Source organism: Salmo salar, chromosome 03 (assembly GCF_965601325.2).
Source record: "Salmo salar chromosome 03, fSalSal1, whole genome shotgun sequence".
NCBI classification, from domain to species: Eukaryota; Metazoa; Chordata; class Actinopteri; order Salmoniformes; family Salmonidae; genus Salmo; species Salmo salar.
The window spans coordinates 102,077,917-102,103,277 of NC_138293.1; the positions used below are offsets into that span (position 1 = coordinate 102,077,917).

Sequence of the window (25,361 nt, forward strand, 5' to 3'; positions counted from 1 at the left end):
TGGTTTTGTTGTGGACCATTCTAAATAAAAAATAATTCCACACATACAATACCAGTCAAAAGCTTGGACACTCCACTTCTTTATTTTTAAACAGAAGCTATTGATAATAAGAGGGGCCAGCATATGAAGTGTTGTTGTGTAGCTACCAGTCTGTCCTAGAAGGGAATGTCGATGTGGGTGGTAGTAGTCATGCGGAAGCTATTGATAATAAGAGAGCATCAGCATATTGAAAGGTTCCTCCTGGAACCTAATATGAATCCATTGATTAGGAAAGGTTAAATTATGAACCCAATGATTAGGAAAGGTTAAATTATGAACCCATTGATTAGGAAAGGTTCCCAGAGGAACTCTAAAGATGAAAAGGTTCTTGTAAGAATCTTTTATACGTTTCAACTTTTTTAAATTTAACCTTTATTTAACTAGGCAAACCAGTTAAGAACACATTCTTATTAACAATGATGGCCTACCTATCACGTCCTGACCAGTAAAGGGGTTATTTGTTATTGTAGTTTGGTCAGGACGTGGCAGGGGGTGTTTGTTTTATGTGATTCGGGTTTTTGATAGTCTATGTATTATGTAAGAGGGGTGTTTGATTTTTGTGTTCCGGGGTTTGGGGTAATGTTCTATGTTTTGTATTTCTATGGGTTTTCTGTGTTGTGTATTTCTTTGTTGGCCTGGTATGGCTCTCAATCAGGAACAGCTGTACATCGTTGTTGCTGATTGAGAGTCATACTTAGGTAGCCTGTTTTTCACCTGTGTTTTGTGTGAAGTTGTTTTTGCACTGCTAGGGTTAGCCTGCAAGACTGTTTGTCGTTCGTTCGTTTTCTTGTTTTTGTGTAGTGTTCAATAAAGTTTAAAATGAGCATTCACGTCCCTGCTGCATTTTGGTCCACTCCACACGACGACCGTTACAGAACTTCCCACCACCAAAGGACCAAGCAGCGAAGGAAGGAGCAGCAGGTGGACTATAAGGAGCTGGAGTGGAGCAAGCAGTGAGCTCGGGAGGTGATGTCATCCTGGTCGCTGGAGGTATTAGAGGCGAGGATAGACTGGACGTGAGAGCAACTACTGGACCATTGTAATAGCCTATATGGGAAGCAGGTGGAGGTCGAGAGGCAGCCCCAAGAAATGTTTTGGGGGGGCACACAGGTAGTTTGGCTAGGTCAGGCGGTAGACCTAAGCCAACTCCCCTTGCTTATTATGGGGAGCGTATGGAGTGGAGAGCGTCGGTATATGCGGAAGTGCGCACGATCTCGCCCATGCGCACGCACAGTCCGGTGCGAGCGATCCCAGCCCCTCGCAAGTGCCGTGCTAGAGTGGGCATCCAGCCTGGAAGGAGGATGCCTGTGCAGCACATCTGGCCACCGGTGCGCCTCCAGAGGTCCAGGCTACCCTACGCCTGCTCTACGCACGGCAACCATCAGGCCTCTGCACAGCCCAGTTCGCCCTGTGCCAGCACTCTCCTTGTACAGGGCTGCTATTACCATCCAGCCAGGATGGGTTGTGCAGGAGGTGCGCTCCAGACCTCCAGTGCTTACCCATGGCCCAGTGCACCCTGTTCCCTCTCCTTGCACTAGCCCTGAGGTGCGTGTCTCCAGTCTGGTGCCTCCAAAGCCAGCACCACGCACCAGGCATCCATTGCGTCATCCCAGTCCAGTACGTCCTGTTTCCATTCCTTGCTCTAGCCTTGGGGTGCATGTCTCCAGTCTGGTACCTCCAGTACCAGCCCCACACACTAGGCTTCCAGTGCGTCAGCCCAGTCCAACTCGTCCTGTTCCTGCTCCTCACACTAGCCCTGAGGTGTATGTTTCCAGTCTGGCACATCCAGGACCAGCACCACGCATCAGGCTTCCAGTGCGTCAGCCCAGTCCAGAGTGTCCGACAACAGTGCCCAGTCCAGAGTGTCCGACGACAGTGCCCAGTCCAGAGTGTCCGACGACAGTGCCCAGTCCAGAGTGTCCGACGACAGTGCCCAGTCCAGAGTGTCCAGCAACAGTGCTCCGTCCAGAGTATCCGGCAACAGTGTGCAGTCCGGAACCGAGTGAGACGGCCTACAGTCCGGAACCGGCGCAGCCAAAGTCGCCCTTCAGCCCAAGGTCTCCAGCGACGTGCATCAGCCCGAGGTCTCCAGCAACGCGCATCAGCCTGAGGCCTTCAGCGATGCGCCATAGCCCAGATACTTCGGGAAGGGTAATAATGAATTATTTAGCGGGGGTGGACAGGTTAGGTGGGGGAGTAAGGCCGGAGCTTGAGCCACCTCCATTGTAGGTGGGTTGGGAGGGGGGGTGTAGCACAGGAACCGTCGGTGACGGTGGCCACCCTCCCTTCCCTCTCTTTAGTTTGGGATTCTTTTTTTGTTTTGGGGTTATTTTTTGTGCTTTTTGTGCGAGGTGCATTCGGGGTCTGCATCCTTTGGGGGGGGGGGGGTACTGTCACGTCCTGACCAGTAAAGGGGTTATTTGTTATTGTAGTTTGGTCAGGACGTGGCAGGGGGTGTTTGTTTTATGTGGTTCGGGTTTTTGATAGTCTATGTATTATGTAAGAGGGGTGTTTGATTTATGTGTTCCGGGGTTTTGGGTAATGTTCTATGTTTTGTATTTCTATGGGTTTTCTGTGTTGTGTATTTCTTTGTTGGCCTGGTATGGCTCTCAATCAGGAACAGCTGTACATCGTTGTTGCTGATTGAGAGTCATACTTAGGTAGCCTGTTTTTCACTTGTGTTTTGTGGGAAGTTGTTTTTGCACTGCTAGGGTTAGCCTGCAAGACTGTTTGTCGTTCGTTCGTTTTCTTGTTTTTGTGTAGTGTTCAATAAAGTTTAAAATGAGCATTCACGTCCCTGCTGCATTTTGGTCCACTCCACACGACGACCGTTACACTACCCCAGCCAAACCTGGATGACACTGGGCCAATTGTGCGCCGGCCTATGGGACTCCCAATTACAGCCGCTTGGGATACAGCCTGGATTCTTAGTGTGTTCTTCTGAAATAGATTTTCTTCATATCATATCATCAGTTTCTTTAGACATGTCTAAAATAAATAATGGATTTATTGTGAAGGTGTAGGCTATATTACATGGATTTATTAGACTTTTTAAAATGTAGATGTTCTAAAGGTCTGCATCAGTGGCTTGTAGGCTGTGTGTGGAATCCAGGAGATGGTTAATGTTTTGATGTTAATTAAGGGTAAATTACCATGAGACTGACAGTTATCAGGGTAACAAAATGTCATGACCGACACAGCCCTAGGTGACATCAATAAGGGATCATAGCTTTCACCTGGATTCACTTGGTTAGTCTATGTCATGGAATAAACAGGTATTCCTAATGTTTTGTACACACAGTGTATATCATGTGTATATAATAAACAAACTTGATCTGAGTAGGGAAGGGGGCAGGGCAGCCAGAAAGGGAGGGGAAAAGATTGTAGGTGAATAAAACATGAAAAATACATAGGCCCTTAAAGTATGTGTCCTCAAATATGATGTAATCTAAACATCTCAGATGAGCCAAGGAGGACAGATGACAACAGCAGGTCAGTGGAGCACTTAGAACAGCAGCAGCCAGGAGGACATGGAGGGAAGAGGATGATTTAGGAAACCCAGACACAGACCTAGAGCTGTGGAGTCATGATGTAGGAGACCCAGATACAGTCCTAGAGCTGTGGAGTCATGATGTAGGAGACCCAGATACAGTCCTAGAGCTGTGGAGTCATGATGTAGGAGACCCAGACACAGGCCTAGAGCTGTGGAGTCATGATGTAGGAGACCCAGACACAGACCTAGAGCTGTGGGGTCATGATGTAGGAGACCCAGATACAGTCCTAGAGCTGTGGAGTCATGATGTAGGAGACCCAGATACAGTCCTAGAGCTGTGGAGTCATGATGTAGGAGACCCAGACACAGACCTAGAGCTGTGGAGTCATGATGTAGGAGACCTGGACACAGACCTAGAGCTGTGGAGTCATGATGTAGGAGACCCAGACACAGACCTAGAGCTGTGGAGTCACGATGTAGGAGACCCAGACACAGACCTAGAGCTGTCATGATGTAGGAGAAACAGACACAGACCTAGAGCTGTGGAGTCATGATGTAGGAGACCCAGATACAGACCTAGAGCTGTGGAGTCATGATGTAGGAGACCCAGATACAGTCCTAGAGCTGTGGAGTCATGATGTAGGAGACCCAGATACAGTCCTAGAGCTGTGGAGTCATGATGTAGGAGACCCAGACACAGACCTAGAGCTGTGGAGTCATGATGTAGGAGACCCAGACACAGACCTAGAGCTGTGGAGTCATGATGTAGGAGACCTGGACACAGACCTAGAGCTGTGGAGTCATGATGTAGGAGACCCAGATACAGTCCTAGAGCTGTGGAGTCATGATGTAGGAGACCCAGATACAGTCCTAGAGCTGTGGAGTCATGATGTAGGAGAAACAGACACAGACCTAGAGCTGTGGAGTCATGATGTAGGAGACCCAGATACAGTCCTAGAGCTGTGGAGTCATGATGTAGGAGACCTGGACACAGACCTAGAGCTGTGGAGTCATGATGTAGGAGACCCAGACACAGACCTAGAGCTGTGGAGTCATGATGTAGGAGACCCAGACACAGACCTAGAGCTGTGGAGTCATGATGTAGGAGACCCAGATACAGTCCTAGAGCTGTGGAGTCACGATGTAGGAGACCCAGACACAGACCTAGAGCTGTGGAGTCATGATGTAGGAGACCCAGACACAGACCTAGAGCTGTGGAGTCATGATGTAGGAGAAACAGACACAGACCTAGAGCTGTGGAGTCATGATGTAGGAGACCCAGATACAGTCCTAGAGCTGTGGAGTCATGATGTAGGAGACCCAGATACAGTCCTAGAGCTGTGGAGTCATGATGTAGGAGACCCAGATACAGTCCTAGAGCTGTGGAGTCATGATGTAGGAGACCCAGACACAGACCTAGAGCTGTGGAGTCATGATGTAGGAGACCCAGACACAGACTTAGAGCTGTGGAGTCATGATGTAGGAGACCCAGATACAGGCCTAGAGCTGTGGAGTCATGATGTAGGAGACCCAGATACAGTCCTAGAGCTGTGGAGTCATGATGTAGGAGACGCAGACACAGACCTAGAGCTGTGGAGTCATGATGTAGGAGACCCAGACACAGACCTAGAGCTGTGGGGTCATGACGTAGGAGACCCAGACACAGGCCTAGAGCTGTGGAGTCATGATGTAGGAGACCCAAACACAGGCCTAGAGCTGTCATGATGTAGGAGACCCAGACACAGACCTAGAGCTGTGGAGTCATGATGTAGGAGACCCAAACACAGTCCGAGAGCTGTGGAGGTCATGATTTATTGTCAGACGTTTATTGTCATGCAAAAGACTGCTGGTCTCAAGGTAAATTACTGTTAATTAACATAAACACGTTTATCAACTTCAGGCTTCAGCTGTATACATGCCATATACAAACCACTGATGAGCACCTTTGGAACATGTACATTTAACAAGTCTAAATGTATTATTCACCAACACAATGAATCAATAATTTATTTTAGGCAGATCTAAAGAAACATGTATTTCAGAAGAACAGAATATGAGTTGACCTACTGTATGTTATCTGGCTATGGTCCATGTCATATGATGTTTATTTATTTATTTTAATTTTATTTATTTCACCTTTATTTAACCAGGTAGGCAAGTTGAGAACAAGTTCTCATTTACAATTGCGACCTGGCCAAGATAAAGCAAAGCAGTTCGACAACATACAAAAACACAGAGTTACACATGGAGTAAAACAACATACAATCAATGATGCAGTAGAAGAAAAAAAAATAAGACTATATACAATGTGAGCAAATGATGTGAGATAAGGGAGGTAAATGCAAAAAAAAATGCCATGTAGGCTTGTTCATTTAGTAGACTAGATACTGTATGTTATCTGGCTATGATATAGACTGTAGGCTTGTTCATTTAGTAGACTAGATACTGTATGTTATCTGGCTATGCTCCATGTTATAGACTGTAGGCTTGTTCATTTAGTAGACTAGATACTGTATGTTATCTGGCTATGATATAGACTGTAGGCTTGTTCATTTAGTAGACTAGATACTGTATGTTATCTGGCTATGATCCATGTCGTAGACTGTAGGCTTGTTCATTTAGTAGACTAGATACTGTGTGTTATCTGGCTATGATATAGACTGTAGGCTTGTTCATTTAGTAGACTAGATACTGTGTGTTATCTGGCTATGATATAGACTGTAGGCTTGTTCATTTAGTAGACTAGATACTGTGTGTTATCTGGCTATGATATAGACTGTAGGCTTGTTCATTTAGTAGACTAGATGGGCCTATGCTTATAAGTCCTGTGCCATTATTTTATATTACATGATTATTAGTAAGAAAAATATAATTGAATTTAGCTGAATAAAATTGAAAGGATACTTTTCTCATTCCAGAGTGAGTGTTCATATGAAGTGTCTATGTTGAGTATAAAAGTGGTCATTTGAAACAGTTATTTGGCAACTTTAGTTGTGATTGATACAAACCTTAGTAAAGCCAATTCTAAAGGGTAGTTTCACCAGGACATCTAACTGAGTCATTTCAACAGTGGTACAGTAACAGGTAGTCAGGGAGACATGCACTTATTAAACACATCCCCTACATTCATCTAGAAATATAACAGACTTTATTATAGTTTCACCAGGACATCTAACTGAGGCATTTCAACAGTGGTACAGCAACAGGTAGTCAGGAAGACATGCACTTATTAAACACATCCCCTACATTCATAACAGACTTCATTCTAAAAATATAATGTTGAGTATATTATCAAAATATTGCCACTTTATTCTCGAAATATTGCCACTTTTAAAAGTACTATCAAAAAAGTGTGACTTTAGAGAGAGAGAAAAAAAGAAAGAAGGGATTGAGGGGTAATTTAATCAGATTGGCTTTTTGGACAGGTCAGAGTCAATGTTTGAAGTTGTTGGCAATACACTGTAGATGTATGTGTTCAAAAGTAGCTCCCAATGTCTTCAAATCCCTGGGGAGAGAGGAGCTGCTACCCCTGGGGAGAGAGGAGCTGCTACCCCTGGAGAGAGAGGAGCTGCTACCCCTGGGGAGAGAGGAGCTGCTACCCCTGGGGAGAGAGGAGCTGCTACCCCTGGAGAGAGAGGAGCTGCTACCCCTAGGGAGAGAGGAGCTGCTACCCCTGGGGAGCTGCTACCCCTGGGGAGAGAGGAGCTGCTACCCCTAGGGAGAGAGGAGCTGCTACCCCTGGGGAGAGAGGAGCTGCTACCCCTGGGGAGAGAGGAGCTGCTACCCCTGGGGAGAGAGGAGCTTCTACCCCTGGGGAGAGAGGAGCTGCTACCCCTGGGGAGAGAGGAGCTGCTACCCCTGGGGAGAGAGGAGCTACTACCCCTGGGGAGAGAGGAGCTGCTACCCCTGGGGAGAGAGGAGCTGCTACCCCTGGGGAGAGAGAGGAGCTGCACATTGTAAGAGCTGTAAAGAGAGAGGGAGTGGAGAGAGAACAGGCAGAACCTGATATGTAAATGAGCAGAGCAAACGAAAGTAACTTTCGAAGACCGAATGATCATTCCAGACTCTGTTTCTATTGAGAGAGAGATAAAAGGTAAGATGATTATTGTGTATTCATATAGTTGATGATATTGTTATGTGTATTCATATAGTTGATGATATTGTAATGTGTATTAATATAGTTGATGATATTGTTATGTGTATTAATATAGTTGATGATATTGTTATGTGTATTCATATAGTTGATGATATTGTTGTGTGTATTCATATAGTTGATAATATTGTTATGTGTATTCATATAGTTGATGATATTGTTATGTGTATTCATATAGTTGATGATATTTTTGGTGGACAGTGTTATAATAGTCCTACTCTCCTTAAAATGTTTTTGATATAAATTAGATGCGTGGGGTGAATTCGTTCTGTGCCCATCTGTGTGCCCCAGGGTGATCGCTCCTACACTATCTAGAATCTAAAAGGGTTCTTTGGCTGTCCCCATAGGATAACCCTTTGTAGAACATATTTTGGTACTAGGTAGAACCCTTTTGGGTTCCATGAAGAACCCTTTCCACAGAGGGTTTTACACTGAAGCCAGAAGGGTTCTACCTGGAACCCCAAATAATCTCCTATGGGGACAGACGGAGGACCTGTTTGGAACCCTTTATTCTAAGAGTGTACTGGATCATAGGTCTATAGACAAGTCTTCTCAAAACATTTTTAAAACATTTTGTGGAAAGCCAAACAATAACTTACACTTCCTCAAAACAGGTTGTGTGTATTCATTAGTGCCGACCGTAGCAAAACGTTTGGCAACAGAAACCGTTTAGGTCACATTGTACAGTGTTTGGAGTAAACTGTTTATGCATCATTTTAGAACTGTTGGCTGTGGAGTAAACTAATGAATACAACCCAGTTTGTAGCCAACAACTCGGCTGTTTATACCTGATGCTGAAACCTGAACATAGCCTGGTGGTACACTAATATGCAAGCTAGATATTCTGGTTTTCTAAAGCTAGCCAGCTTCAGTTATCTTCACATTCCATCTCAGGCCTCATCCATCAGAATATACAGAGTGCTAGTCATCAGAAAGCTGCTCTCTCAGCAGAACAGAAAATATCTCAATGACTTGACATGTTCTGGTTGTGAATTCAGGCTACAAGGTGACAATCCTGTCAGGGATTATTGTAAAGTGTGTAGATAAATTAAATGTATGGTGTAATGTTAGTATAGTGAATGACAGTAAAACACTCCTAACAGTCTACTACTACTGAGACAGGTTGGTGTAATGTTAGTATAGTGAATGACAGTAAAACACTCCTAACAGTCTACTACTACTGAGACAGGTTGGTGTAATGTTAGTATAGTGAATGACAGTAAAACACTCCTAACAGTCTACTACAACTGAGACAGGTTGGTGTAATGTTAGTATAGTGAATGACAGTAAAACACTCCTAACAGTCTACTACTACTGAGACAGGTTGGTGTAATGTTAGTATAGTGAATGACAGTAAAACACTCCTAACAGTCTACTACTACTGAGACAGGTTGGTGTAATGTTAGTATAGTGAATGACAGTAAAACACTCCTAACAGTCTACTACTACTGAGACAGGTTGGTGTAATGTTAGTATAGTGAATGACAGTAAAACACCCCTAACAGTCTACTACTACTGAGACAGGTTGGTGTCAGTTTAATCATACATGGAGCTGACTGGACGTGGTCAAGTCAAATTCAATATATCAATATTCATATATTATAGTTCTACATTTAACATTTCATATGATAATGTAATTGTATCATAGTTCCACTGTAATGTAGTGATTCTCTACATTTCAGATGATAATGTAATTGTATCATAGTTCTACTATAGTGTAGTGATCCTCTACATTTCATATGATAATGTAATTGTATCATAGTTCCTCTATAGTGTAGTGAACCTCTACATTTCATATGATAATGTAATTGTATCATAGGTCCTCTATAGTGTAGTGATCCTCTACATTTCATATGATAATGTAATTGTATCATAGGTCCTCTATAGTGTAGTGATCCTCTACATTTCATATGATAATGTTATTGTATCATAGTTCTACTATAGTGTAGTGATCCTCTACATTTCATATGATAATGTAATTGTATCATAGTTCCTCTATAGTGTAGTGATCCTCTACATTTCATATGATAATGTAATTGTATCATATTTCCTCTATAGTGTAGTGATCCTCTACATTTCAGATGATAATGTAATTGTATCATAGTTCCACTATAGTTTAGTGATCCTCTACATTTCATATGATAATGTAATTGTATCATAGGTCCTCTATAGTGTAGTGATCCTCTACATTTCATATGATAATGTAATTGTATCATAGTTCCTCTATAGTGTAGTGATCCTCACTATATGAGCCACGTCACAATTCCAACCAAGTGACCCAATTGGTGCCAATGGCGCGATGCGTAGGTTGTTGGCCTTTTACATGTGCATCCTGAGTTTGCTTCCCTGCCCCGCTGATCACTACATTGGTGTCAGAAATGGTGTCTGAGACTTGCTTTTTTTTTTAAATTGCATTTGGGACAGTGTGAGCCATGTAACAATTCCCACCATGTGGGTTAAGCCTATTCACTTCCCTGCCCGCTGTTTGCCTACAATATTAATAGCATAGGCTACCCGACATTCGTTGAACAAAGAGACACAATAAAATGAGTGAAAGGATTTTAGGATAATATCAGTAAGTGTTGATTTAGAGTTATCTTCTGTGTTTAGACTTCTAGTTGCCTTTATCAACAGGGTGAAATGTAATAAATGACATTTCAGAGTTGGGAAGATCCTACATCTGTACACATTATTTAACATGGTGACATGGTGCTGCTAGTGATAGAAAACATTTAGAGACAGAATACAGGCAGTGGAGTTTGCACAAAGTTTACATACAACAATATATTGAACTAGGTAGACTGAGCATAGAGCTAAAAGCTATAAGCACGGGGAAGAAACTGTTCAGATGGGGGTCTATAACATCCAATCACGTAGGTTTACAGCAGCTGACAGTTACAACTTCATTGCTAATAACTCAAACTGCCTTATTTAACAAAAGACATCATCTCTGTACAGATGTAGGATCTGAATTTGATCACCCTGTTGCAGGAAAACTAAAACTTGTAGTGTATTTGATGTTTTAAAAGTCTTCTGAAGTTTGTCATTTCCACATTCCACTTTAAAATGTTAATTATAATCCACATACTTTTCCTGCTGTAGTAAACTGTCTCAAATTAAGATCCTACATCTGTAGCAAAATACCTGTCTCCATGTATTCTCCTTTGACCATTGTTATTTGACATCTTGTATTTACTGTTGTTTAGGCTGGTAGAATGAGTTGCCAGTGAAAGCTACTTCATCTGCAAGAAAACAGATGGCTGCACCAGTGACTGTCAGAAGTGTTGTGATTTCCTCATATGAACGTGAAAGTAAGTGTGTAGTCTACGCAGTTACAAAACGGCTGTTGAAACTGTGGAACATATTTCTCGGTAACATTAGAAGTTGGATAAATGTGTTGATACGTAGGAAACATGGGCAAACTCTCATTGGTCTTGGCTTTCTACAAACTGTTATAAGGTTAGTCTATGTCAGACATTCAATTATCAGAGTAGGTTTGAGCTATGATCTCTGTGAACTGATCTGAACAGGTTTAGACTGGTCATCTATGATATGTAGGTTATATACAGTACATTCTCTGTCCTGCTACTGGTAGGACTATAACATTATGTTGATCTGAACAGGTTTAGACTGGTCATCTATGATATGTAGGTTATATACAGTACATTCTCTGTCCTGCTACTGGTAGGACTATAACATTATGTGAACTGATCTGAACAGGTTTAGACAGGTCATCTATGATATGTAGGTTATATACAGTACATTCTCTGTCCTGCTACTGGTAGGACTATAACATTATGTGAACTGATCTGAACAGGTTTAGACTGGTCATCTATGATATGTAGGTTATATACAGTACATTCTCTGTCCTGCTACTGGTAGGACTATAACATTATGTTGATCTGAACAGATTTAGACTGGTCATCTATGATATATTTGACTAGGCAAGTCAGTTAAGAACAAATTCTTATTCACAAAGACCGCCTAGCCCGGCCAAACATGGACGACACTGTTCCAATTGTGAGCTGCCCTATGGGACTCCCAACCACAGCCAGATGTGATGCTGCCTGGATTCAATCCAGGGACTACAGTGACATCTCTTGCACTGAGATGCAGTGTCTTAGACCACTGTGCCACTCGGGAGCCAGAGTCGAGGTTTAGACCTCTAAACATTTAGATCACTATACATTATAACCTAGTCTACTTTATATTATATAACATCTACATATCACTAACAACCACTACTATACATTATAACCTAGTCTACTTTACATAATATAACACCTACATATCACTAACAACCCACTACTTTACATAATATAAAATATCTTACTTGATGCAAATAAACTTTCTGAATGGATCAATGATTTCCCCCTCAGATCAATCATGTCCGTTTTAGCCCTTCTGTCTATATTCTCAGATAGTTTAGAAAAGAACAGATTGAAAGACAATAAATAGCCTACTTTTAATGAATAAAAATAAGTGTGAGACATGGCCTTGTGTTGCTGTACTGTCTAGAACTACCTTAACAGTGACTTATTATTATTATTGACAGTTACCATGGAGATGAAATGTCACAACTACATGTTCATGTGATGCATTAAATCACCTGACTGTTTCTATGTCTGTTAGTAAATGTTTTATTTCTCAAAGAGATAATGAATAAATGAGAACAATTGACAGTCAAGATCTAGTTGTCACTTTGTTAAACACAACCAACATGCTGGATCTCTGTTTAGGGGACAGTGCTCTAAAAATGAGTCTCTCTGGGGAGAGAGAGGAGGGGGGACCTGCCTCTAAAATGAGTCTCTCTGGGGAGAAAGAGGAGGGGGTCCCTGTCTATAAAATGCATCTCTCTGGGGGACATGACACCAAAGCTAAGAGGTGAGATAACAATTTTAGGAATAATTTATTAAGTTTATTTCCAAAATAAATAGCTATCTTAAGATGAATGCAGTTACTGTAAATCTCTCTGGATAAGAGCATCTGCTAAATCAGGGGTTCTCAATCCGGGGTCTGTGGAGGTACTGCAGGGGTTCCACGGCACCCTGACTGTACTCGTTGCAATGTTTGACATTTGATAGAATTTTCACATGACACGACCACTTTGCCTACTCTTAATTATTGACTAATATAATGGAATGCATATTTTCTTTACCAATTCTGATCGTTGTTACAATAAGAATTTTGACAATTTTACCATTATATCAACACACTCTTCACACCCGTTTAACAACTCTAAATAGCTTTGGCATAGTGGGCATCAAGTCCCTTGCCAATAATGTTGCCTACAACGTTGCATACAATGTTCATTTTCATCGAACACAGATTATGCCCGAGATGCCTTCAATTTGCCTAATTTATAGCCATGCCCAATTTAGGATTGTTTTTTAACAACGTGATGTTGCTCTCCAAAGGGAGAACTTGAAATAACATGATGTAGATAATTAAATAATCAAAAGAAAAACGTGTTAATTTTACACTCTTAGAAAAGAAGGTTCCTTATAGAACCAAAAAAGCTTCTATCACTTATATGGAACCACTAAAAAGTTATATATATTTTTGGGTTCAGTGAACAAGAACTTCTCGAGTTCTGATCAACAAAAGGTTAATGTTTTGATGATGTGAACCCTCCAGTGGTCAGATCAATTCTGCCTGTTTTTTCCAGCGCCCGGCCCAGGATTTGAACCTGCCGCCTTTCGGCCACAGGTCCAACTCCTGCCGCACTCCAACTCCTTAGCCGCTGGGCGAAAACCTGAGTTAATCTTCAGAAATAAACATGAGTTAATCTGCCAAAATGAAGACAAAATAATCACTTGTTATACATAATTATTATACATAAATCATTGCCAAAAGCACAAGACATATATTATTTATGGATTGATCATATAGAAATATAAAACATTATTTTTAACTACTACAAAGCATTTACATGTGGAGCAGGAACCACTGACTCGCTGCATTATTCTATAGTATTATCAAGACACCTGCTGTTAAAGCTTAACTACTTAGGACAGCTCACGAGGTGTCCTAAATATCTGTCGACTAGGTGGGACTAGAGACTTCATGCATAGCTTTAATTTATACCCATAAGTGTCAAATATATTTTTTCTCAGCACTTATACGACCAATTTTCTACTCTGAGACGCTTTGTGGATATGGGCCCAGATCTCAAAATATTGTTATAAAAAAAGTTGAATGTTTGTTTAACATAATAATAAAAAATGAATATTACTAATGTAACCCACTGTAAAGACTGGGTTTAGTTGATTGTGTTGCACTGCTCATGTCCGCGTTCTGGAACTGTCCGCGTCCCCGTACAGAACGTCCGCATCCACGTCCGGTGTGGCGCCAAGCATATTGTCCGGTTATGTGCAAAGTGGGCTGAGGTGACCTTGGGGAATAATGACTGAGTTTGTTACAGTGATGAAACGGCGAAGTTTATTGTTCAATTTGCTTTTTGGTCAGGGACAGTATGAGTGTAGCCAGATCCTTTTCACTCTCTATCCTTGTTTCATTTTGTGGTTCACCTGATTCGTCATCATCATTGAGACAGATGAACGACCTGCTAGTTATCCAAGCTAGTCGGTACAGCTAGGTAAGCTAGCTAGCTACTCTACCAGCAGCATCCTAGTTATCCTAGCTAGTCGGTACAGCTAGGTAAGCTAGCTAGCTACTCTACCAGCAGCATCCTAGTTATCCTAGCTAGCTACTCTACCAGCAGCATCCTAGTTATCCTAGTTAGTCAGTACAGCTAGGTAAGCTAGCTACTCTACCAGCAGTACCCTAGTTATCCAAGCTAGTCGGTACAGCTAGGTAAGCTAGCTAGCTACTCTACCAACAGCATCCTAGTTATCCAAGCTAGTCGGTACAGCTAGGTAAGCTAGCTAGCTACTCTACCAGCAGCATCCTAGTTATCCTAGCTAGTCGGTACAGCTAGGTAAGCTAGCTAGCTAGCTACTCTACCAGCAGCATCCTTGTTATCCTAGCTAGTCGGTACAGCTAGGTAAGCTAGCTAGCTACTCTACCATCAGCATCCTAGTTATCCTATCCTCCCTCTCTCGTTGACGGATGCTGGCTACCTCTGTCCGGTTCTCCTCTCTTCATTAGATGGACGGTAACTTTAATGTTTAACCCCTCTGTGTCCAATGACCAATCTTTTGGCTATTATTTTTGGGGCGTCTCAAGTAGGCTGGACACATTCCATTTTTTTTTATTCTCAGCTGCCTCACCAATGTCTGTAAGTAAAGTAATAACTTTTAATTGCTAAATATTTTCAATAGATGGCAGCATAAGACCACGAAACATCAGTTATATGCTAACGTTACATGCAGCAATATGATTGACATAAAATAGCATGCAACCACAGACTATATGTCCCATGATTTTCTAAAATGGTCACTCATTACTTTAGTTAGCTATATATCTCGTATTAGGCCTGTGTTGCTTTTGGGAGAGCAACATAATAGTGACTATAGCAGGTATTGAACCCCGGGTAAATTATCACTAGTCAGAACCTAAACCTTAGTATAAATGCATTATAAAAAAATCATCTTAATATCTGATATTGGGAGTAAACAACCTCGGAACAGAAAAGACGAGTGCGTCTTCCAGCCCACCAATAAATGACATAATTCAACCCTCCCGGTTAGTAAATTTACCTCAACATTTTACCTTTAAATTAAATTTACCTCAACATGCCCCTGGCTTGCGCGAGAAGGCAGAGCAGGTCGATGCTGGTTGATGAATTAGAGAATGAATGTACTGGGAAAATACGTTTTTCTAGACCAGAGGTGACTGAATTAAGGTTCAGGCTTAATGATAATCGTTATATTAATGAAGTGTAAAACATGAGCATAAAAACAGGTAATAATAAACATGAATCATCGCTTTTTCAGTCCTTCCTCTTGCATCAGCAGTGTAGAGAGGGACAGAAAGAAGCGCGGGGAGAGGTGGTGTATCCACGGAGAACTAAACTAATATTATGAAATATCATTTGTGGTCTTATGCTGCCATCTATTGGAATTATTTAGCAACTGCAGTACAACTGAATAATTTGAAAATTCCTTACTAAAGTTTGGCTGGATAATAGAACGAGTCAAAATTCCCCCAAGGCTGAAAAACAGCTTTAGAACGTTGGCTAAGCTGGAACACTAATGCGAGCCCATAGCTAATGAATGGAATGGAACACTAGTACGAGCCCATAGCTAATGAATGGAATGGAACATTAGTGCGAGCCCATAGCTAATGAATGGAATGGAACACTAGTGCCAGCCCATAGCTAATGAATGGAATGGAACACTAGTGCGAGCCCATAGCTAATGAATGGAATGGAACACTTGTGAGAGCCCATAGCTAATGAATGGAATGGAACACTAGTGCGAGCCCATAGCTAATGAATGGAATGGAACACTAGTGCGAGCCCATAGCTAATGAATGGAATGGAACACTAGTGCGAGCCCATAGCTAATGAATGGAATGGAACACTAGTGCGAGCCCATAGCTAATGAATGGAATGGAACACTAGTGCCAACCCAGAGCTAATGAATGGAATGGAACACTAGTGCCAACCCAGAGCTAATGAATGGAATGGAACACTAGAGCCAGCCCATAGCTAATGAATGGAATGGAATACTAGTGCGAGCCCATAGCTAATGAATGGAATGGAACACTGATTGGTATGTCCTGTGTTGGTTGTTGCTGAGAGAGAGAGAGAGCTGATTGGTATGTCCTGTGTTGGTTGTTGCTGAGAGAGAGCTGATTGGTACGTCCTGTGTTGGTTGTTGCTGAGAGAGAGAGCTGATTGGTATGTCCTGTGTTGGTTGTTGCTGAGAGAGCTAATTGGTATGTCCTGTGTTGGTTGTTGCTGAGAGAGAGAGCTGATTGGTATGTCCTGTGTTGGTTGTTGCTGAGAGAGAGAGAGCTGATTGGTATGTCCTGTGTTGGTTGTTGCTGAGAGAGAGAGAGCTGATTGGTATGTCCTGTGTTGGTTGTTGCTGAGAGAGAGAGCTGATTGGTATGTCCTGTGTTGGTTGTTGCTGAGAGAGAGAGCTGATTAGTATGTCTTGTGTTGGTTGTTGCTGAGAGAGAGAGCTGATTGGTACGTCCTGTGTTGGTTGTTGCTGAGAGAGAGAGCTGATTGGTATGTCCTGTGTTGGTTGTTGCTGAGAGAGAGATCTGATTGGTATGTCCTGTGTTGGTTGTTGCTGAGAGAGAGAGCTGATTGGTATGTCCTGTGTTGGTTGTTGCTGAGAGAGAGAGCTGATTGGTATGTCCTGTGTTGGTTGTTGCTGAGAGAGAGAGCTGATTAGTATGTCCTGTATTGGTTGTTGCTGAGAGAGAGAGAGCTGATTGGTACGTCCTGTGTTGGTTGTTGCTGAGAGAGAGAGCTGGTTGGTATGTCCTGTGTTGGTTGTTGCTGAGAGAGAGAGAGCTGATTGGTACGTCCTGTGTGTGTCAATAGGACACAGTTTATTTTAATTATTGACATTGTTTGTAGTATTCTGTTTTTGTTCCCAGGGGGGAAGGGGAAGGCACCTAGGGAGTGCTTAGGCAAGAGACCTGCGGGCATACATAACCCATACTATTTACTGTCTATGCACACTAGGTAAGACCTGGGCGGACCATCCCCTGTATTTTGGTTAGCGCACCAGGTGGTGCTAAGTTAGGTAAGTAGTGGGTAGGTCACCAGGTGGTGCTAAGTTAGGTAAGTAGTGGGTAGGTCACCAGGTGGTGCTAAGTTAGGTAAGTAGTGGGTAGGTCACCAGGTGGTGCTAAGTTAGGTCAGTAGTGGGTAGGTCACCAGGTGGTGCTAAGTTAGGTCAGTAGTGGGTAGGCAGGTAAGATAGGAGAGAGGGCTTTGACATTTACTTTCTTTGCTTTGGTTCTGTCCAACCCCTTTTCCCCAAATTTACCGTGTGAAGGAATAAATTCCCAGTAAACGGTAATTCTCTGCCTTTTGTCATCCTTACTTGCACCTACAATCCCATACCTCTTTCACTCCACCTACAGTCCCATACCTCTTTACCTCCACCTACATTCCCATACCTCTTTCACTCCACCTACAGTCCCATACCTCTTTCACTCCACCTACATTCCCATACCTCTTTCACTCCACCTACAGTCCCATACCTCTTTACCTCCACCTACAGTCCCATACCTCTTTCACTCCACCTACAGTCCCATACCTCTTTCACTCCACCTACAGTCCCATACCTCTTTACCTCCACCTACAGTCCCATACCTCTTTCACTCCACCTACAGTCCCATACCTCTTTACCTCCACCTACAGTCCATACCTCTTTCACTCCACCTACAGTCCCATACCTCTTTACCTCCACCTACAGTCCATACCTCTTTACCTCCACCTACAGTCCCATACCTCTTTACCTCCACCTACAGTCCCATACCTCTTTACCTCCACATACAGTCCCATACCTCTTTCACTCCACCTACAGTCCCATACCTCTTTACCTCCACCTACAGTCCCATACCTCTTTCACTCCACCTACAGTCCCATACCTCTTTCACTCCACCTACAGTCCCATACCTCTTTACCTCCACATACAGTCCCATACCTCTTTCACTCCACCTACAGTCCCATACCTCTTTCACTCCACCTACAGTCCCATACCTCTTTACCTCCACCTACAGTCCCATACCTCTTTACCTCCACCTACAGTCCCATACCTCTATCACTCCACCTACAGTCCCATACCTCTTTACCTCCACCTACAGTCCCATACCTCTTTCACTCCACCTACAGTCCCATACCTCTTTACCTCCACCTACAGTCCCATACCTCTTTACCTCCACCTACAGTCCCATACCTCTTTCACTCCACCTACAGTCCCATACCTCTTTACCTCCACCTACAGTCCATACCTCTTTCACTCCACCTACAGTCCCATACCTCTTTACCTCCACCTACAGTCCCATACCTCTATCCCTCCACCTACAGTCCCATACCTCTTTACCTCCACCTACAGTCCCATACCTCTATCCCTCCACCTACAGTCCCATACCTCTTTCACTCCACCTACAGTCCATACCTCTTTACCTCCACGGGGAGTTGAGTTGTAGCAGGGTGTTGCGTTCCCTCTTCCTAGAGGCGTACGTAACAGCAGCATAAGACCACAAAGCATCAGTTATAGGCTACAAGCAGCAATATGATTGACATAAAATAGCATGCAACCAAAGACTATTTGTCCCATGATTTTCTAAAATGGTCACTCATTACTTTAGTTAGCTATATATCTCATATTAGGGCTGTGTTGTTTTTGGGAGAGCAACATAAATAGTGATTATAGCAGGTATTGAACCCCGGGTAAATGATCACTACTCAGAACTTCAACCGCAGTATACATACATTATAAAAAATCATCTTAATATCTGATATTGTGAGTAAACAACCTCGGAATAGAATGGTGGTGTATCCAGGGAGAAAACTAAACTGATCTTCTGAAATGTCATTTGTGGTCTTATGCTGCCATCTATTGGAACTATGTAGCAACTGCAGTACTACTGAATAATGTGTAAATCCTTACTAAAGTTGTAATTACTCAGAATTGCAAAATATACAATCTTCTAGTTAATTTTATCACTTACATCCATAAAATAACCATTTATAGCATAACAAACAATTAAACTGACATAAACCAAAAACACTCTACAGTTAGTTAATATAGTTAATTACCAAATTGAGCCGGTCGGTCACATTAGACAGTGAGGCATAAATCTAGCATTTTGCAAAAAAAACCATTTGTCTCTCTGAAATGAAACCATCAAGTGATAGAATATAAACAAAGTCATGTCTGTCATTGAACAACCCCATACCATGATTAGAAAAAACACAATTTATTGGATAATTTCTTTAAGCAATAAAATCGAATTCACCAACTTTTCTGAGAATTGATACATAGCGTTTTAGAATGAAAGTCTTCTTATGTTTACCCATCTGAGATCAGAGTAGATGAGAGATGTAATGTTTGTCTCTGTTGTGTTGAAGACCAATCAAGCAGGAGAGACCAGCCTCCCCTGTTCCCAGCTGTGTGTCCATGAAGAGTGACCAGTCTATGAATCCTCCTTTATACTTTAGAAAGGGAGACATTTCTACTGAACAAAGGTAAGAAGAACTCATGGGTCATGGTCAGTGAGTTAAACAACACTGTCTCTAGTCATTTCTCCTCCCATTTTCCCATTTCTTTTTGTTGTTTTCATAATTAATAGGCTAATACTTTTGTCCATTTCATAGTCCTAAAACAATATTAAACAAACACAACATTCACCCCTCCCTCTGTCTGTCTGTCTGTCTGTCTGTCTGTCTGTCTGTCTGTCTGTCTGTCTGTCTGTCTGTCTGTCTGTCTGTCTGTCTGTCTGTCTGTCTGTCTGTCTGTCTGTCTGTCTGTCTGTCTGTCTGTCTGTCTGTCTGTCTGTCTGTCTGTCTGTCTGTCTGTCTGTCTGTCTTTCGCTGTCTTTCACTGTCTGTGTGTCTGTCTCTGTCTGTCTCGTTACCTGTGTCTCTGCCTGCCTGTCTGTCACTGTCTGTCTGTGTCTGTCTGTGTCTGTCTGTGTGTCTTTCGCTGTCTGTCTGTGTGTCTCTCTCTGTCTGTGTGTCTGTCTGTCTGTCTCACTGTCTCTGTGTCTGTGTTTGTCTCTCTGTCTCTCTGTGTCTGTCTCTGTCTGTGTGTCTGTTTCTGTCTGTCTGTCTGTCTGTCTGTCTGTCTGTCTGTCTGTCTGTCTGTCTGTCTGTCTGTCTGTCTGTCTGTCTGTCTGTCTGTCTGTCTGTCTGTCTGTCTGTCTGTCTGATCCCGAGCTCTTCTTATGTTTCCCCATCTGAGTTCAGAGTAGATGAGAGATGTAATGTTTGTCTCTGTTGTGTTGAAGACCAATCAAGGAGGAGAGACCAGCCTCCCCTGTTCCCAGCTGTGTGTCCATGAAGAGTGACTGGTCTATGGATCCTCCTAGAAACTTTAGAGAGGAAGACTTTTGTACTGAACAAAGGTAAGAAGAACTCATGGGTCATGGTCAGTGAGTTAAACAACACTCTCTCTAGTCATTTCTCCTCCCATTTTCCCATTATTTTTGTTGTTTTCATAATCCATAGGCTAATCCTTTTGTCCATTTCATAGTCCTAAAACAATATTAAACAAACACAACATTCCCTCCCTGTGTCTGTCTGTCTGTCTGTCTGTCTGTCTGTCTGTCTGTCTGTCTGTCTGTCTGTCTGTCTGTCTGTCTGTCTGTCTGTCTGTCTGTCTGTCTGTCTGTCTGTCTGTCTGTCTGTCTGTCTGTCTGTCTGTCTGTCTGTCTCTGTCCATCTGTGTTTGTCTCTCTGTCTCTGTCGCTGTGTCTGTCTCTGTGTCTCTCTGTATTTGTGTCTCACTGTCTCTATCTGTCTCTATGTCTGTGTGTCTGTCTCTGTGTCACTGTGTCTCTGTGTCTCTCTGTCTCTCTATCTGTCTCTGTGTCACTGTGTCTCTGTGTCTCTCTGTCTCTCTATCTGTCTCTCTGTCTGTCTGAAAGTCTTCTTATGTTTACCCATCTGAGATCAGAGTAGATGAGAGATGTAATGTTTGTCTGTGTTGTGTTTAAGTCCAATCAAGCAGGAGAGACCAGCCTCCCCTGTTCCCAGCTGTGTGTCCATGAAGAGTGACCGGTCTATGGGTCCTCCTAGAAACTTTAGAGAGGAAGACTTTTGTACTGAACAAAGGTAAGAAGAACTCATGGGTCATGATCAGTGAGTTAAACAACACTGTCTCTAGTCATTTCTCATCTCCCATTTTCCCATTTATTTTTGTTGTTTTCATAATCCATATGCTAATCCTTTAATTTCAAAGTCCTAAAACGATATTAAACAAACACAATGTTCCGTCCCTGTATGTGTGTGTGTGTGTGTGTGTGTGTGTGTGTGTGTGTGTGTGTGTGTGTGTGTGTGTGTGTGTGTGTGTGTGTGTGTGTGTGTGTGTGTGTGTGTGTGTGTGTGTGTGTGTGTGTGTGTAATCCCTTGATGAGGAGATGTAATCTCATGTTTTGTCCACAGAAACCAACAGGAGAGATCAGAGTCAGAGATTCTCAGTGGTCAGTCGTCCCAGAGTCATCAAACAGACCTGGCCTCCATATTCAGTGTATGTGGTCCTGTTATGTACATTTGTTTTTGTTTACCTCAAGTAAAGTTGATCTGTCAATCATTCATCAGTGTGTTAATGAGAAAGCATTTCTTCTCTTGCTTAACTTATTTACTTCAGTTGCTTGAAGATGAGAAGCAGGAGAGCAGTGCCAGAGAGGGGGCTCTGAAGATCACACTGCACGTCCTGAGGAAAATGAACCAGAAGGAGCTTGCTGACACACTGGAGAAAAGTAAGAGCTGTCTGCCTCATGTTGAATGCTGTTTTATAACATTTAAAAACTGTAGCTAAAGTACAGCTAAAGTAGCTGTGTAACTCAATGATATTGTAGCAGCCTTAACATAACACCTAGTGACCCCATCAAGTAGCAGCAGGGATGTGTTGATTAAATTAGGCAGAGGAGAGGGAGAGAGAGATTGAGAGAGGGAGAGAGAGAGAGAGAGAGAGAGAGAGACCATTAATAATTAATAATACCATCAATAATAATATAATCAGTCACACCAGTCTGTAATGCATTATGAAAACATTTATACATTTATACTGTCAGTTTAGAGAATAAATGATTATAATTTAAAACTTTATAACAGTCCTGCAATACTGTTGACATTTAATCAGATGTAATATTAATATCCTCTGTGTTATTTCTAGATTCAGATGAGCTTGCTGTGATTTGGCAACGTGAACTCAAATCTAATCTAAAGAAGAAGTTTCAATTTGTATTTGAGGGGATCGCTAAACAAGGAAACCCAACACTTCTCAATAACATCTACACAGAGCTCTACGTCACAGAGGGTGGAACAGGAGAGGTCAATAATGAACATGAGCTGAGACAGATTGAGACAACAACCAGGAAACAAGCAAGACCAGAGACTGCAATCAAATGTAACGACATCTTCAAACCCTTAACTGGACAAGACAAACTTATCAGAACTGTGCTGACAAAGGGAGTCGCCGGCATTGGAAAAACAGTCTCTGTGCAGAAGTTCATTCTGGACTGGGCTGAAGGAAAAGCAAATCAGGATGTCCAATTTGTATTTTCATTCCCTTTTCGGGAGCTGAATTTGATGAAAGAGGACAAACACACTTTGATTGAACTTCTCAATCACTTCTCAATGGAAACCAAACAATCAAGAATCTCCATCTACAACAAGTACAAAGTTCTGTTCATCTTTGATGGTCTGGATGAGTGCCGACTGCCCCTAGACTTCCAGAAGAACAAGATCTGTTGTGATGTCACAGAGTCAACCTCAGTGGATGTTCTGCTGACAAATCTAATCAAGGGAAATCTGCTTCCCTCTGCTCTCCTCTGGATAACTACCCGACCTGCAGCTGCCAATAAGATCCCTTCAGTGTGTGTTGACCAGGTGACAGAGGTACGAGGGTTCAATGACCCACAGAAGGAGGAGTACTTCAGAAAGAGATTTAGTGATGAGGACCTGGCCAGAAGAATCATCATACACATAAAGACATCAAGGAGCCTCCACATCATGTGCCACATTCCAGTCTTCTGTTGGATTTCTGCAATAGTCCTTGAACACATGCTGAAGCATAAGAGAGAAGAGATGCCCAAGACTCTGACTGAGATGTACACACACCTTGTGGTGTTTCATACCAAACAGAAGAATGAAAAGTATCTCGGGAAAGAAGAGACAGGTCCACACTGGAATAAAGAGAGAATTCTGTCACTGGGAAAACTGGCTTTTCAACAGCTTGTGAATGGCAATCTGATTTTCTATGAAGAAGACCTGAAAGAGGCTGGCATTGATGTCAGTGAAGCCTCAGTGTACTCAGGATTGTGCACACAGCTCTTTAGAGAGGAAATTGGGCTGTACCAGAACAAGGTGTACTGCTTTGTTCATCTGAGCATTCAGGAGTTTCTGGCTGCTGTATATGTGTTCCTCTCATTCATCAACAACAATGAGAATCTAATGGACGAACTGAAAACAAAAGACGAGCCTGAAGTTACTGTCTACAAGAGTGCTGTGGATAAAGCCTTACAAAGTGAGACAGGAAACCTGGACCTTTTCCTCCGCTTCCTTCTGGGCCTCTCAATGGAGTCCAATCAGAAGCACTTACGAGGTCTAATGACAAAGACAAGAAGCAGCTCACAGAGCCATGAAGAAACAGTCAAGTACATCAAGGAGAAGATCAGGGAGAATCCCTCTCCAGAGAGGAGCATCAATTTGTTCCACTGTCTGAATGAACTGAATGACCATTCTCTAGTGGAGGAGATCCAAAGCTACCTGAGTTTAGGAAGTCTCTCAAAACCCAAACTGTTACCTGCACAGTGGTCAGCTCTGGTCTTTGTGTTGCTGACTTCAGAAAAGGAGCTGGATGTGTTTGACCTGAAGAAATACTCCAGATCAGAGGAAGGTCTTCTGAGGCTGCTGCCAGTGGTCAAAGCCTCCAGAGCTGCTCTGTGAGTACATAAAATGACATATAAGAACTAATCATCAGGAAGAAATATTCAGTTTAGAGAAAAATATGTATTATAATATGTATATAATATTATATAGAAAAAATGCATTGATTTTCACATTTATATAACATTATGACCATACAATTCTAGCAGGCAGAAGATACATCTTGTTGTTTGAGAGAATAAACCAAGTGCATCTGCCATTGTCCTTCTACACTACTCATTAAATTAACAGTGTGTTTGTGAAGTCATGATGATCTCTTTGTCAGGCTGTCAGGCTGTGGGGTCACAGAGGAAGGCTGTGCTTCTCTGGTCTCAGCTCTGAGGTCAAACCCCTCACACCTGAGAGAGCTGGATCTGAGTAACAATGACCTGAAGGATTCAGGAGTGAAGCTGCTCTCTGATGGACTGGGGAATCCCCACTGTAAACTGGAGACTCTGAGGTTAGTATTCCTGTAGTTGGTCAACACGTGATAACTGTTCACCAGATCCACATGTGTTTACCAGGCACACATAGTCCACACCATATGTGTTTGGACAGTGAAGCTTACAGTTTTACATTTGGTGCTATGCTCCAGCATTTTGGATTTGAGATAGAATGTTTCATACTAGGCGACAGTAGAACATTTCACCTTTAATTTAAAGGTATTTATACATGTATTTTACCGTTTAGAAATGAAAGCACTTTCTGTATATAGTTCTCTCATTTGAAGAAGTCTTAATTATTTGGACAAATTCACTTATATTGTATAAAGTAGTCATAAGTTTAGTATTTGGTCCCATATTCCATGCCTGCAGTGATTACATCAAGCTTGTGATTCTACAAACTTGTTGAATGCATTTGCAGGTTGTTTTGGTTTTGTATTGGATTATGTTTTCCCTAATAGAAACTGAATGTTGAATAATGTCCTGTCATTTTGGAGTCACTTCACTTGTATTGTCAGTAAGAATCTAAGATGTTTCTGAACACTTCTACATTCACATGGATACTACCATGATTATGAATAATCATGAATGAATCGTAAATGATGACGATTGAGAAAGTTACAGAGGCACAAAGATCAAACCCCCTCTGTTATTGGTAATGGTGAGAGGTTAGCATGTTTTGTTGTAGCCTCTGTTATTGGTAAT

At 42.3% G+C, this 25,361-nt stretch overlaps 1 protein-coding gene and 1 long non-coding RNA gene across 2 annotated transcripts; both read left to right on the forward strand.

Moving 5' to 3' along the window:
* Window positions 1-10,434: 10,434 nt before the first annotated feature.
* On the forward strand, window positions 10,435-19,803 carry LOC145877495 (uncharacterized). The gene is made up of 3 exons (XR_014391797.1): window positions 10,435-10,996; window positions 12,425-12,569; window positions 19,693-19,803. It is a non-coding gene; the product is annotated as an uncharacterized LOC145877495 (long non-coding RNA).
* A 577-nt stretch (window positions 19,804-20,380) lies between these two features.
* Window positions 20,381-24,689, forward strand: LOC145877519 (NLR family CARD domain-containing protein 3-like). Its single transcript, XM_082973142.1, has 6 exons — window positions 20,381-20,687; window positions 21,280-21,396; window positions 21,727-21,811; window positions 21,932-22,043; window positions 22,460-24,230; window positions 24,500-24,689. Exons 1-6 carry the CDS (start codon window positions 20,620-20,622, stop codon window positions 24,687-24,689), a joined length of 2,343 nt encoding a protein of 780 aa, XP_082829268.1. The 5' UTR covers window positions 20,381-20,619.
* Window positions 24,690-25,361: the final 672 nt, after the last annotated feature.

Coding starts and splice junctions, on each gene's coding strand:
- LOC145877519 (XM_082973142.1), top strand. CDS start 20,620: ATGAAGAGTGACTGGTCTATGGATCCTCCTAGAAACTTTAGAGAGGAA. Junction 21,397..21,726: donor GACTTTTGTACTGAACAAAG/GTAAGAAGAACT, acceptor TTTTGTCCACAG/AAACCAACAGGAGAGATCAG. Junction 24,231..24,499: donor AAAGCCTCCAGAGCTGCTCT/GTGAGTACATAA, acceptor TCTCTTTGTCAG/GCTGTCAGGCTGTGGGGTCA.